Source organism: Hyperolius riggenbachi, chromosome 8 (genome assembly GCF_040937935.1).
Source record: "Hyperolius riggenbachi isolate aHypRig1 chromosome 8, aHypRig1.pri, whole genome shotgun sequence".
Classification (NCBI taxonomy): domain Eukaryota; kingdom Metazoa; phylum Chordata; class Amphibia; order Anura; family Hyperoliidae; genus Hyperolius; species Hyperolius riggenbachi.
Window position 1 is genome coordinate 34676912 of NC_090653.1, and position 14783 is coordinate 34691694.

General features: G+C 46.3%; 1 protein-coding gene across 1 annotated transcript in view; it reads left to right on the forward strand.

Moving 5' to 3' along the window:
• The window catches only part of LOC137528717 (class II histocompatibility antigen, M beta 1 chain), a 59584-nt gene extending 45215 nt beyond the window's left edge, over positions 1 to 14369 (forward strand). The window contains exons 5-6 of the mRNA XM_068250229.1: positions 9267 to 9315; positions 13405 to 14369. Coding sequence (XP_068106330.1) covers positions 9267 to 9304 — 38 coding nt within the window. The 3' untranslated portion in view covers positions 9305 to 9315; positions 13405 to 14369. The remainder of the gene's footprint in view (positions 1 to 9266; positions 9316 to 13404) is intronic.
• The last annotated feature ends 414 nt before the right edge of the window (positions 14370 to 14783 follow it).

Sequence of the window (14783 nt, forward strand, 5' to 3'; positions counted from 1 at the left end):
TGTATATGGGCCCAGTATATGTAGCCAGGGTGTATATGGGCCCAGTATATGTAGCCAGGGTGTATATGGGCCCAGTATATGTAGCCAGGGTGTATATGTCCCCAGTATATGTAGCCAGGGTGTATATGTCCCCAATATATGTAGCCAGGGTGTATATTTGCCCAGTATATGTCCCCAATATATGTAGCCAGGGTGTATATTTGCCCAGTATATGTAGCCAGGGTGTATATGTCCCCAGAATAGTTAGCCAGGTGTCGTCCCCCCCCCCCCAGGAGGGGAGCAGAGAAGAGGGAGAGCGGTGAAGAAGGGGGCCATCTCCCCCCCTTCGCTCACCTTAGGGTCCTCTCCCTCCCTCGCTGTCTCTCCTCCGATCGGTGTGCGGTGGCTGGCAGAGGGGCGGAACTTACCTTCCGTGTCTTCTCCGTCTCGTCGCCGGCGCAGGATGAGTTGCCACTACTCTGGTCTGATCCAGACCAGAGCAGCGGCTGCGGACCAGAACTTCCGGCCGGCGCTTGGAGCGACACGGAAGGTAAGTCCCGCCCGCTGCCAAGCGCCAGAGCCACACAGATCGGAGGAGACAGCGAGGGACGGAAAGCATCTAAGGTGAGAGAAGGGGGGGAGATTGCCCCCTTCTCCGCCGCTGCCCACCGCTTTCCCTCCACTGCGCTGCTCTCCTCCTGCTACAGGCGGCTGTCAATACTGACAGCCGCCGGAAAAGGCAGAAAACCGGACATCTTAATTGTCCGGTTTAACCTGCCTTTTTACACCGGACACAGGGGCCAAAAACCGGACTGTCCGGTGTAAAACCGGACACCTGGCAACCCTACTTGTGTGATAAAATGCTAAATGCTTGAAGAAGCCTGCAGGGGACAGGGACAGGGGTCAGACAGTCAAGGATGGAATCACAGAATCTATGTATGTCATACATACATACTGTACATACATTCCCTTTCACTGACTGACTGACCCTGTCCCTGACCCTTCAGGCTTAAAGCTTTTAGCATTTTATCACACATTCAGCCAGCCATTATCACAGTATCTGGGGGGAAGAAAGGATAGAAGCCAAGCTTCTGCCAGCCCACCCAGATCCAGGCAGTACTATAGAGTTTCAGGCAGCACACATGTAGCAGTAGGCTGCAACCTGGCTGGCTGTTTTCTGGATGTTTTCTGCCTGCCTACTGGCTGCTGCAACCCCTCACTCCCAAACATACCAGCCTCCCCAGGCACCCACCCCCATTCACTGCTGACCATGGTCTCCAACCCACTAGGATCCAGCCCACTACAGGCCTGCCTGGTGGTGCCCACCACACCGCCAGGCAGGCCTGAGCCTGAAGCCTCTAGCCATAGACCCCACTAGGCCGGAGCCCAGTACACAAAACCACCATGCCTGAGCCAGTGGCCTCCAGCCGCCAGACCCGACCCACCAGACTATAGTCATGTCGCTGACTGTCCTTGGAGGAGCTCACAATCTAATCCCTACCATAGTCATAGCCTTATGTCCTACTATATTATTATTATGTATTTATAGAGCACTGACATCTTCTGCAGCACATTGCAGAGTACATAGTCATATCACTGACTGTCCTTAGAGGAGCTCACAATGTAATCCCTACCACAGTCATAGTGTAATGTCCTGCCCTATTATTATTATGTATTTATATAGCACTGACATCTTCTGCAGCACATTACACAGAGTACATAGTCATGTCACAGACTGTCCTCAGAGGAGCTAACACTCTAATCCTACCATAGTCATAGTCTAATGTCCTACTATATTATTATTATGTATTTATATAGCACTGACATCTTCTGCAGTACATTACACAGAGCACATAGTCCTGTCACTGACTGTCCTCAGAGGAGCTCAGAATCTAATCCTGCCATAGTCATAGTCTAATGTCCTATCATATTATTATGTATTTGTATAGCAGCACCGATGACCACACTCACATTCTAAACTGGGGCCATGCCCCCTTTTCACGCTTTGCCACCGTGGGGAGGGGGCACATAAACTGTCTATGTCCCCGGGCGCTGAAAGCCCTAGCTACGCCTCTGACAACATCTCAATAGGATTCAAGTCAGGACTTTGACTAGGCCACTCCAAAGTCTTCATTTTGTTTTTCTTCAGCCATTCAGAGGTGGATTTGCTGGTGTGTTTTGGGTCATTGTCCTGCTGCAGCACCCAAGATCGCTTCAGCTTGAGTTGACGAACAGATGGTTGGACATTCTCCTTCAGGATTTTTTGGTAGACAGTAGAATTCATGGTTCCATCTATCACAGCAAGCCTTCCAGGTCCTGAAGCAGCAAAACAACCCCAGACCATCACACTACCACCACCATATTTTACTGTTGGTATGATGTTCTTTTGCTGAAATGCTGTGTTACTTCTACGCCAGATGTAACGGGACACGCACCTTCCAAAAAGTTCAACTTATGTCTCGTCGGTCCATAAGGTATTTTCCCAAAAGTCTTGGCAATCATTGAGATGTTTTTTAGCAAAATTGAGACGAGCCTTAATGTTCTTTTTGCTTAAAAGTGATTTGCGCCTTGGATATCTGTAATGCAGGCCGTTTTTGCCCAGTCTCTTTCTTATGGTGGAGTCATGAACACTGACCTTAATTGAGGCAAGTGAGGCCGGCAGTTCTTTAGATGTTGTCCTGGGGTCTTTTGTAGCCTCTCGGATGAGTTTTCTCTGCGCTCTTGGGGTAATATTGGTCGGCCGGCCACTCCTGGGAAGGTTCATCACTGTTCCATGTTTTTGCCATTTGTGGATAATGGCTCTCACTGTGGTTCGCTGGAGTCCCAAAGCTTTAGAAATGGCTTTATAACCTTTACCAGACTGATAGATCTCAATTACAGTACTTTAGTTCTCATTTGTTCCTGAATTTCTTTGGCTCTTGGCATGATGTCTAGCTTTTGAGGTGCTTTTGGTCTACTTCTCTGTGTCAGATAGCTCCTATTTAAGTGATTTCTTGATTGAAACAGGTGTGGCAGTAATCAGGCCTGGGGGTGACTACAGAAATTGAACTCAGGTGTGATAAACCACAGTTGAGTTATTTTTTAACAAGGGGGGCAATCACTTTTTCACACAGGGCCATGTAGATTTGGAGTTTTTTTTCTCACTAAATAATAAAAACCATCATTTAAAACTGCATTTTGTGTTCAGTTATGTTATCTTTGACTAATAGTTAATGGTTTTTGATGAGCAGAAACATTTAAGTGTGACAAACATGCAAAAGAATAAGAAATCAGGAAGGGGGCAAATAGTTTTTCACACCACTGTATATACACACACACACACACACACCACATACACACACACACCACATACACACACACACACACACACACACACACACACACACACACACACACACACACCACATATATATATATACACACACACACACACACACACACACACACACACACACACACACACACACACACACACACACATACACATATACACACACACACACCACATATATACAGTACACACACACACCACATATATACAGTACACACACACACACACGCTATAGCTGATTTATAAAGGAAACCTGGACTGAGAAGTGTGTCATTGCTTATTCACTCTTGTTCCCTCTGAATCTCTGGTCCAGATCTGACTGTACCGACTGCATGATTGTTTCAAGTATCTGACTCACACTAAGGCCTCTTGCACACTACATGCGATTCCGATTTTTTTATCTGATCCGATTTTGGATTCCGATTAAAAACCGTACCGCAAGCTGCTAAGATTTTTAATCGGAATCCAAAATCGAACGTATAAAACATCGGAATCGCATGTAGTGTGCAAGAGGCCTAACTAAGACAAGACAAATAACATTTATATTGCATTTTTTACCTGGCAGGCTCAAAGCGCCAGAGCTGCAGCCCAAGGTCTCCTACTGAATAGGTGCCGCCTGGCTTACTGAACAGGAAGAGCCAAGATGTGAACCCTGGTCTCCCTTGTCAGAGGCAGAGGTTAACCAGGACACTATCCAGCCACTGGCCACAAAGCAAAATGATCAGCCAGAGAACTGGTCCTTTTTTTTTTTTTTTTTTCTTGTAAAAGGAAGCAAACCTCAGTCCCCATAATCCTCTAGTACAAATCTTAATACAGCAGGACAGAACACAAAGAAGGTTTAAATAACCTGGCCTAGAGGCCAGAAAATTGCTTGAATTCACAGCTTGCACTGTTTCTATGAAGAGTCAGGTCAGGTGATACATCCAGAGGCGGGACAAGGTCCTTCAGCACCCAAGGCTGAGACACCAAAGTGCACCCCCCCCCATCCCTCCCACCCAAGCTGCCGTCACACACTGATTGCTATTAGACTAATAGGTGCCCCAGGGCCCCCAACCTCCCCAACACCTTAATATCTAGTTATCTGGCTTGTAGTCACTGTCATATATCCCCTTTTCTTATTTCTTTCTGCTTCAAACACAATTGGGAATGACAGCTGAATGAATTGTGCGCCCCCTCCTACACTGCGCCCTGAGGCTGGAGCCTCTCCAGCCTCTGCCTCGGCCCGGCCCTGGATACATCATGTCCTCTGTCTATGCTTGTGTATTCATTTACTGTACTTGTTCCATAGAGATTGTCAATGAAATACCTAAAATTCTAGCTTGCATCCAATTTTAATGCAAATTGTATCAACCTTGGAATTCGGCGAATCAAAACTGATAGAAGAGGTGCGTATACACGCTAGATGGAAGCAGTTTATGGACGTTTCTGGACGCCTTGGTCAGGAATCAGATGTTTGTACACATGTCCCCCGATGCTTGTTTAAAGATCTGGAATGATATGTATTAAAATGACAGCGGCCCCTAAGCCCATTGTTCTCCTCCTTACCCCTGTGGGTGGGAGCCGCTCCATTGTACATCGGGCTGTCACCCCTCCTCCCCACTTCATCGCAACAGATGTGTAATTTTGCTATAGCAGAGTAAAGCATCTGTACAGTGCTTGGCATCCAAACTTTCACTGGAGGGATCAAATCACCATTGCTTTCTGCAGCACAATTGTGCGTGTGCACACACCTTAAAGAGGAACTCCAGTGAAAATAATGTAATAAAAAAGTGCTTCATTTTTACAATAATTCTGTATAAATGATTTAGTCAATGTTTGTACATTGTACAATCTTTCCTCTCCCTGATTTACATTCAGACATTTACCACATGGTGACATTTTTACTGCTGGCAGGTGATGTCGGTGGAAGGAGATGCTTTTTTGGCAGTTGGAAACAGCTATTTCCCACAATGCAATGAGGTTCACAGACAGGAAACTGTCAGGACCATAGTCCTGACATCACACTGTGGGAGGGGTCTAACCAGAATATTAGCCATACAGAGCCCCCTGATGATCCGTTTGTGAAAAGGAAAATATTTCTTATGGGAAAGGGGGTATCAGGAACACCTTCTTCCCCCAGGCAGTTCTCATACTCAACGAATGAGAGCATGCGTGCATGCCTGTAGTCCACACTGTTCCACTATTCCACGTGTTACAATCGTATCACGCTACTCTGGCACAATGGGGCTGTTCAGCCACACTATGCTTTGTTACTGTTACTATCAATGTTGTTATATTGTCGCTGTTAACTGTTGTATTACTATGTTGTATTCCTATACTGTTGTTGCCATACTGTTGCATTCCTATGTAGCTACTACTGATGCTGTTAACACGCACTACCATCCATGTCTGCCATGTGTCCACAAATAATTCCGGGTGCGGCATCTGTCGCACTTGGCGAATAAAGCTGATTCTGATTCCTATCAGCTACTGATTGGGATGAAGTTCAATTCTTGGTTACGGTTTCTCTTTAAAGGATAACTGAAGTGGGGTGGGGGGTAGATTTACTAACCTGGGGCTTCTTCCAACCCCTAGCCCTCTGAAAGATCTCTGACCACGGCTGTGGTAGTAGGCTACGGCGCATGCACATCCGTGTGACTCTCTCAGTTGTGGCTGGGAGGGTCCTGGGCTTGCACAGTTTAAGTCTTTGTGAATTGTGCAAGCACAGGACACTCCCAGATGTGGGAACGCTATTGAGAGAGGCATGCAGGCGCACCTGTGCATGCGCAGTTGTCTGTTACCATGAGTGTGGTCAGAGATCTTTCGGAGGGGCTAGTAGCACACTGGAAGACTTCAGAACTACAGCCACGACCAGATAGACTGCCAAGGGCTGGAAGTAGCCCCAGGTAAGTAATTCTAATCCAACAAAAGCTTGGATATCCTTGGGTCATTTGATTGGACCAAGTGTAATGCTACGTACACACATGCGACAACGATCGTTCGTTGTCAACGACGAACGAACTTTTAATTGACGAAAGAACGACCTAAAGTAAAGTTAGTTGTAAAATGTGTGTAACGATCACATCGTTAGAACGAACGTTACACCACGTAAAAGCACCTATTGCGCCTGCGCATAAAAATGAAAAGTTTCATGGAGAAATAGTGAAATGCGCATGTCAAGCCTAGTACGAACGATCGTTTCCAACGATGTACTACTTTTGCAAACGATCGGCGTTGGGAAAAATCCGCCAAGCTAGATCGTTCGTTTTGAACGATCTAGCTCGTCCGTCGTTCGACTTCATGGTCGTTGGCTGCTTTTTTTCAAACGATCGTCGTTTGAAATGATCGGGGAACGATCGTTTCAAACGACTATAGTCGCATGTGTGTACGCACCTTAAGCTGCATACAATTTGCATCAGATCTGTAAGCTGAAATGATTGGCATCTGATTGGCTATCTCCATTGATTCATTCTGTATTGTGTCTGTTCCTCTAACCCAGGGGTCTCAAACTCAATTTACTCGGGGGCCGCAGGAGGCAAAGTCAGGATGAGGCTGGGCCGCATAAGGGAGTTCACGTGTCCCCCGCCGCAAAACGAGGGCTGCAGAGCCCCCAAATCACCCCGGGGGGCAATCCGCCGGCATTTCCTGGAAGGGGCAGAGCTTTCAGCTTCAGCTCTGCCCCTCCTGACGTCAATCGCGGCGGATCGCCGCCTCTGCCCGACCCTCTCACTCTTCCTTCACAGAGAGGGGCGGGGGAGAGGCAGCGATCCATTCGGCGATTGACGTCAGGAGGGGCAGAGCTACAGCTGGAAGCTCTGCCCCTCAGCGCAGTCGTGGATGTTTGCACGGGGGATTTGGGGGTCTGCAGCCCTTGTTTAGCGGCGGGGATGCGGCGGATTACTTGGAAACACTGAAGCGAACTATAAGGTAAAATGGGCAAATATAGTTCACTTCCGTGTCTCTTTTGCTTTTGCCGGCAGGCAGGGCCGGTTTAAGCAACAATGGGGCCCCAGAGCAAAATAAACCTGCCCTCCCCCCCCCCCCCATCAGATACCCTGGAACAAAAATCGGCACTAAGGGAGCTTTTTTGCAGCTGGTATAGTCAGGGTGTGAAGCTCCAATCGGTCGGAACTCCACATTCTGGCTACCCCAGCCTGCATGGGGGACAAGGGGTTAAAAAGTTTCAGGAGGGGGGACCCCACATAATTTTTCAAAAAAAAATTCCCACACTCTAAACATAAAAAAAAAATTGGGAAAATAGGACAAAATGCCAGGAATCTTCATACAGCCATATTGCGGCTGTATAGCGATCCCTGGCCAAAGCGCTGCGGCTGCGTATGGACTCCCTGGAAACCCTGTCAGGAAATGTATTGCTCTTTCTTTTGATACATGTAAAATTACACTACCGTTAGGCTTGCTACTAAAAGTGACATTTACCGCATTTAAAAGTATACTATTTTCCTTCAAAACTTTAAAATCGATTTTCTCAAAAACTATAAGGTCTTTTTGAAAAATTGTTTTTTCCTCTTATTCCTATTGATCTCCTTAGCATATCCTGCAAATTTAGGGTTTCTAGCATTTAAGGTGGATTTGCTATTAACCATTAAAGTCGGCGGGTTTTTAAATGTGTATTTTTTTCCTTTGCAACTTTAAAATCGATTTTCTCAAAAACTATAAGGCCGATTTGAAAAATTTTTTTTTCCTCTTGTAGCCACTGGGGGCCCCTACAAGCTCTGGGGCCCTGGGGCCACAAAATATTGTATCGAGGGCCGCAAATGGCCCGCGGGCCGCGAGTTTGAGACCCCTGCTCTAACCTGTTTGTCTAACAAGACTGTGGAAATGTTTTGTCTTTTTGTATTGCACGTGTATTGTGATGTTATTGTTTTCTTTCTGTATTGCATGTGTATTGTGATGTTATTATTTTGTCTTTTTGTATTGCATGTGTATTGTGATATTGTGTCTTTTTTGATTTTATGCATTTGTTTATTGTTTTCCTTCCACCCATAAACGTGTCACCTTTGTTTTGATAAATATATCCTATCTGACTGTCTTGTATCTTTGTTTTATTGTGCGGTTTGTGTGTGTCACTCAGTGTGAATTACCTGAAACAAAACATAACCTTGTTCTACTAAAACCTGTGAAGCTGGGGACAGACATGATGTATGTATGACATTCAAACATGAAAACGCTAACCCTCGGGGGATGCAGAGACGGCCAATGCTTCCATAGTTCAAAGTTGCTGCTGCGCTCTCCAGACCTGAAAGAGATAAACCTCCACATAGGGCAATATCGTTCAGTCTAAGTAGATCATCCCTCCACTTATTCCACGTGTCAACTGTGAAGTGCTCTCCCAAATATCAATCAACTCCGTGTCCCTCGTCCCCTCTCACTAAATGCTCACCAGATTCTGGCCACCTCAGTTGTCAGGTGGATCATAGGCAGTATAGTTATAGATCACTTCTCTGGATTCAGATGCAGCCCACCTCTATATCCAGGTGGAATTTGCGCTGTGTGTAGGCAAACAAGTTTCACACTGCTGGATCCTTTAGACAGGCCTTTTCAAGGACTTGCTGTTTATTCCAATCTTTTTTAAAATCACTCAATAAAAACATAAAAGAACCAACATAGCGTAATACAGTTTTACAATTGCTTCTATGCGCACAAACTCAGTGTCACTTACGCCTCCAGGTGCGTTCTGCGCATGTCAAACAATAGGCCTCTGCCAGTGCCCATCCGTCTGATGTCTGGGTGCGCCTGGGTAGATGCACGCTCTCCTGTCTCGCCTCCTTTCTCGGTCGCAGGGTGTAGATCAGTGCGCTTCTGTATTGACCGGCCGGTCCGTGCGCTTACTTCCGTGCGACGTCAGACGCACAACTCCGCCTGGGATTGTTGTGATGAAATAAAAAAGCTATTTGAAAAAGTCAAATACAATAATAATGAATATTTAATTGATAGTCTTTTTATTTTTCCTTTGCAGGTTACAGCCTCATTCCTGAATACAGGGATATTAACTGAGACTCCATCAGGTATATAAATGATTAGTAATGTTGAGCTCAAATTTTACATAATCATAAATTCGTAATTATGATGAAAAATTCCGGCAAATGTGTCTATAATTATGTCATTATGTTCCATAATATCACAATTAGACATAATTACACAAAATGTGAAATATTATTTGAGAACAAGTAAAAAAAAATGTTTCTAAAAAAACTTGTAATTTTGTAGAAATCAATTTAGCAAGAATTCAAATAAAAATAGTTTTTTTTTTAATAAAAATCAGTAACATGACATTTTGCTTAGGTACACTTTAATATATACGGAGTTCTGAGATTTGCATATATATTTTATACATTCTAAGAAAACGGAATGTGTGAAGTATCACCCTCCAACCCCTCCCACCAGCCTCAGAGGCGTAGCTAGGGTTTTCAGCGCATGGGGACATAATAGGTGTGGCCAAACATCAGAATGTGGTCATGGGTGGAGTCAAATGTTGTTTAGACAGCCAGATGTAACCACTTCCCCCCAATAAAGATAACCATATGTGGCCCCCTTCCTCCTGTTTAGATAGCCATATGTACCCACTTGCCCCATTAAGATAGCCAGATGTGTCCCCCTTTAAATATCCAAATGTGCACCCCTTCAGATAGCCAGATGTTCCCCCCTTCCCCCTGTTTATATAGCCAGATTTCCCCCCTTTAGATAGCCAGATGTGCCCCACTTTTTCTGCTGCTGTTAACTCGTCTGCACTCCCCTGTAGAGGGAGAGAAGCAGGGGCACTTCAGGCAGCTAGCAAGCCGCCTCTTATGCACTTCGGGGTGCAGCAGCTGTGCTGAGCACCCTCACAGTGCCGCACCCGGGGATGTGTCCTCCCTTGCTCCCCCATGGCTACGCCTCTGCACAGCCTCTTTAACCCCTTGTCATCCATGCAGGCTGGTAAAGACAAAAGCCTGGGCCATGTTGAGCTTCGTACCCTGAGCTATATCACCCTGTCTAGTCCATGGTATGGAAGGGACTCTGGAAGAGAGGGGCCTCTCCCTCTCCCCAAAACCCTTGTCCAATCCATGGGCAAAGGTCTCTTCCCCAACTCTGGTTCCCCATATAAAATGGGTATACGGAACTTGGTACTGTATATATTACTAGAGCAAAATGTCATTTTACTTGTCATTTACTAGTTTTTTACTTTTTCCCACCCTTCCCCCGCTGCCATTCTGGTTCGTGAAAAGGTTTGTAAATTATGACTGCTATGTTTAAAATTTTGAGTAACATGCAACATCTACGAATGAGTTACACAAAATCAATTCAGTATGGAAATCATAATTATATGTAATTGTAAATGCACACTTACTTTTCATTCACACCACAAAGTTGCAGAAAGATTGTATCACACCTGACGATGCAGTGCGCCCATTGTACCCATGCACTACCATTCAAGTAAGCCTCACTGCCAGTGTAAGCGTGCATGTCATCCTGCTTATGCACTGCATGCGTGCGTTACTGTGTTGGTGTCCGCCACATCACACCAGGATCAATGTGATAACGCCATAGGACAACCATAACATTTGTATCACTCCAATGGAACACAACACAACAGAAATAGTGTGAAAGGGCCCTAAAACCTAAAAAGCAGTTTTGGGAACCGCCAAGCATCACCGTTGCCATGGCAACTGAACGCAGAAGCTGGGCCACTGCTCTACATGCAGCCTGTAACGATTGTGAAACTTTCTCCGTGATCAGCGCACAACGCGTGCGCTGACACGGCGGAAATCCTCCACAAGCGTATATTTGCAGGCACCCAGCAAAAGGTGCTACGCACCTGTAGAGGGAAATTCCTGTCGGCAGATGGCGCTGGGGAGTGCAGAGGAACCAATCCTCTGTACCTCCACAAGTGCCAGACAGGAATTGTACGAAGTGCAGAACGCAATCGCAAGAGAGGCGATTGCGAATGAGAGCGAGCAAAGGGACAGGTTGTATGTGTGTGCGCCAATCCAGTCGCCACCCTGCGACCGCGCACACACAACAGCAGATATGAAATAGGAACGCGATCGCCAGAGGTGCGATCGCCAGACGTGACACAAGGCAGATCAGAATAGAATACGAGGGTAGCAAAGGCACAGCAAATAATACAATGAGAAGATGCGGAAAATAACAAACGCTAGCTAACCGCGAACACCGCCCTCATTCTCAACAGTGCACGCGGTTATGCGCGGTCTCCACGTGATAAGCAAAATAGAGACAAGCACGCCTAACTAACCATCGACAGACAAACATGAAACAGAGGACGCGAGCGCTTGCTTAACGGTTACCTCACCGAGCCTCCAGCAAGTGTAGCAGACAAGACAGACACACGAAAACAGGGACAAGCGAGAGATAGGATCCACAGCACTAGCGAAAAGTGGCTAGCGCGATCCAGGTACAAAGTAGCAGAACAGAAGGATCCCCAGCGCTAGTGAAAAGTGGCTAGCGCGATCCCAGAAGACAGAACAGAAGGATCCCCTGCGCTAGCGAAAAGTAGCTAGCGCGATCCCAGGAGATAGAACAGAAGAGATAGCTGGTAGCAACCGCTGCACCAGCTATACTCCAAGAACAGAGATCAGAACCATTTCCTGTCGACCACCGTGGGACAGGACAATGGCAACAGGCAAGACAAGACAGAACAGGCAATACAGATAATACAACCTGACTGGGCTAGAAGGGGAGCCTAAAGCAACCCCCAGGAATTAACTATACTAGATAGCAATGGCTGACACTCCAGCAGTGTCCATCAGGAACAGACCATGGAAAGGAAATGACCAGCAAAGCCTTCTGGGAAACATAAAGCTCTTATAGTGCCAGTCATCAAAGAAGGCAGGTAGGGGATTTGCATAACGAATGTATGCAAATTCCCCAGCAAGAGAACAGACCAGAAACTTGCAATGGAAAGACAGGTCTCTGTTCCAGAGACCTGCAGCCCACAGACTAGAGGAATGGACAAACAGCTGTCTGCCTGTGCAGCCAGCTGAGCGGATCATCACACAGCCGCTGCATGTAGAACAGTGGCTCGGCTTCCGTGTTCAGTTGCCATGGCAACAGTGCCAGTGTGTGTGTGTGTGTGTGTGTGTAAATGCAGGCTCCAGCGCCTTGTTTGTTGCAGGAAGGAGTGCTGACATCATTCCTCCCTCTCCAGGCCCTTCCCCTCCCCTCCCCCCTTGGTCAGTGTAAGACTGGGAGGTGGAAAACCTGAGGAAAACCACCTGCTGGCCAAGCAGCAGAAGCCATGTATTATCAATCCCTATAGAATTCTGTAGCAAGTCCTCACTGAGAGCAGCAATACGTGATTACTGCTGCTTGGCCAGCAAGTAGATTTCCTCAGCTCTCCCAGCTTCCAGTCTGATACTGCCCGTGTCCCCCTCCAGAGTTCAGATCCAGCGGTGCGTTTATCTGTCACCTGCTGCATGCGTCCCTGCTAATGGCACCTCTCTGTTTACTGTTTCCCAACAGGAAGTAGAGAAGAGCTGATGGCTGGGACACATGCAGCAGGTGATAGATACATGCACCGCTGCGCCTGAGCTCTGGAGGGGGGGACACAGGAGAAGGGCCCATGGAGAGAGAGGGAGGAATGATGTCAGCCCCCTCCCAGCATCCCCAGATTACTCACTGAACTGCAAGGGGCACAAGAGGAAGGCAATTCAGTACCCACATAGTGGCACCTCCTCCTCCCCACCCAGTGGCACCCTCCTCTTCCCACCCAGTGGCACCCTCCTCTTCCCTCCTCCCCACCCAGTGGCACCCTCCTTTTCCCTCCTCCCCCCCAGTGGCACCCTCCTCCCCACTCAGTGGCACCCTCCTCTTCCCTCCTCTCCACCCAGTGTCACCCTCCTCCCATTGGGTCATACCCTCCTCAGCCTTCCTCCCCACCCAGTGGCACCCACTACCCACCCAGTGCCACCCTCCTCTCTCCTTCTCCCGAGTGGCACCCTCCTCTCCTCCCCTCCCCCAATAATAGCAGATGAGTTTTAATAAATGGTTTGATGGATTATTTGATCTCTGCAGAGCTCCAGCTCATAGAGGTGTCTCAGTAATTTAGGCTTATTGTGTAGATAGGTTTCAGTTCTCAGTGTCTTTAATTCCTGCAGGTCTTTGTAAAGATGTTCCTCTTGTCGCTGAGGGAGAACTCCGCTCTGGACTCTCCTGATTCCAGGTGTGATGGAGGCTTTTCTGTGTCTCCAAAGAAAACGACCATATGAGACTCTCCAAAGGAAGCATTCTACAAACAACACGTCATCTGCCTGGTCATTGTGGAAAAACATTGCTATATGAGGGCATTACAACCTTCGGCCACCCTTATGGACAACATTCGGCCACCCTTATGGACAACCTTCGGAAACTGATGGACATGCTTCTCCTTGTTCTTTGATGATCTTCATCACCTTAGAGTTCGTTATTTGTTGCTCATAATATTTTTAATATTGGGGCTTGATTTATCAAGGCGGAGCTCAGAAAGGTAGAGCAAATTTTGGTAGTTGACCAAAACAACAATCAAATTTTCATTTTGAAATAAACAGGTTTTCAGTTTTCTCTGTCTTGATAAATCAGTCCATTTAGGTATTTATATGTGAATTTAGAACAGCAACACTTTATCGTAGTTAAAAAAAAGGGTTTTTGTCAACTTATGTTTTGTCCACTTTTTTAAAAAAATTAACTGGTTAATTTCTCACCATATTTATAAAATAGAAAATTTGTATTTTTTTTGTTTGTTTGTTTTAACAAACTGAAAAACCTGGAGAACAAATAATATGTAATTATTGTATGTGACAGCCAAAAAAATACCCCTCAGACTGAATTATGTCAAAATAGTGAAAAACAACAAAAATGGCTGAAAAGCTTTTCTTCACTTTTAGAGTGTTATGTTCTCTAATCTTTTGAAGAAAGCACCATTTTCATCTGTTTGTAAATGTAGACAATGTTCTTTAGTTAATCCTCATTGTGTTTCAAAGTGCCAAGAAGGGAAAAAACAACACTTCAGCCGTCACTGTTATGAGTAAGATGACATTGGTGTTATATTTTTGTGTTGTAAAATTGCTTATCCTTCCCCAGCCAATCAGATTCCTCTTTTATTTCATGGGTTTACTTAGGGCTGAGCCAGAGCCACATTGCAGAGCGATTTGAAATCCCGCCCGTGCTGCGCTTGCATTAAAATTGTGATAAAATTGATTTTACGCGATTGCAGCGATTTTGCCACGATTGTAATGCAAGTCAGTGGGAGTGGGTTTCTAAAGGGGTTCTGTTTGCTATTTTAAAACCCAAAAACTGATACTTACCTGGGGCTTCTACTGGCCCCCCTGCAGGTAACCTGTCCTGCTCCGACACTGAAGCATCCTCCGTTCTCCCACCGCCGGTCACCATTCAATTTTTAGTCTAACTAGACAAATGTAATTGTGGATGTGTTTTCGCTCCCCTCTCGCGTCTCCCGGAGCTTCATGCGGAGGCACAGTACGAGGAAACTTTGTAGTGC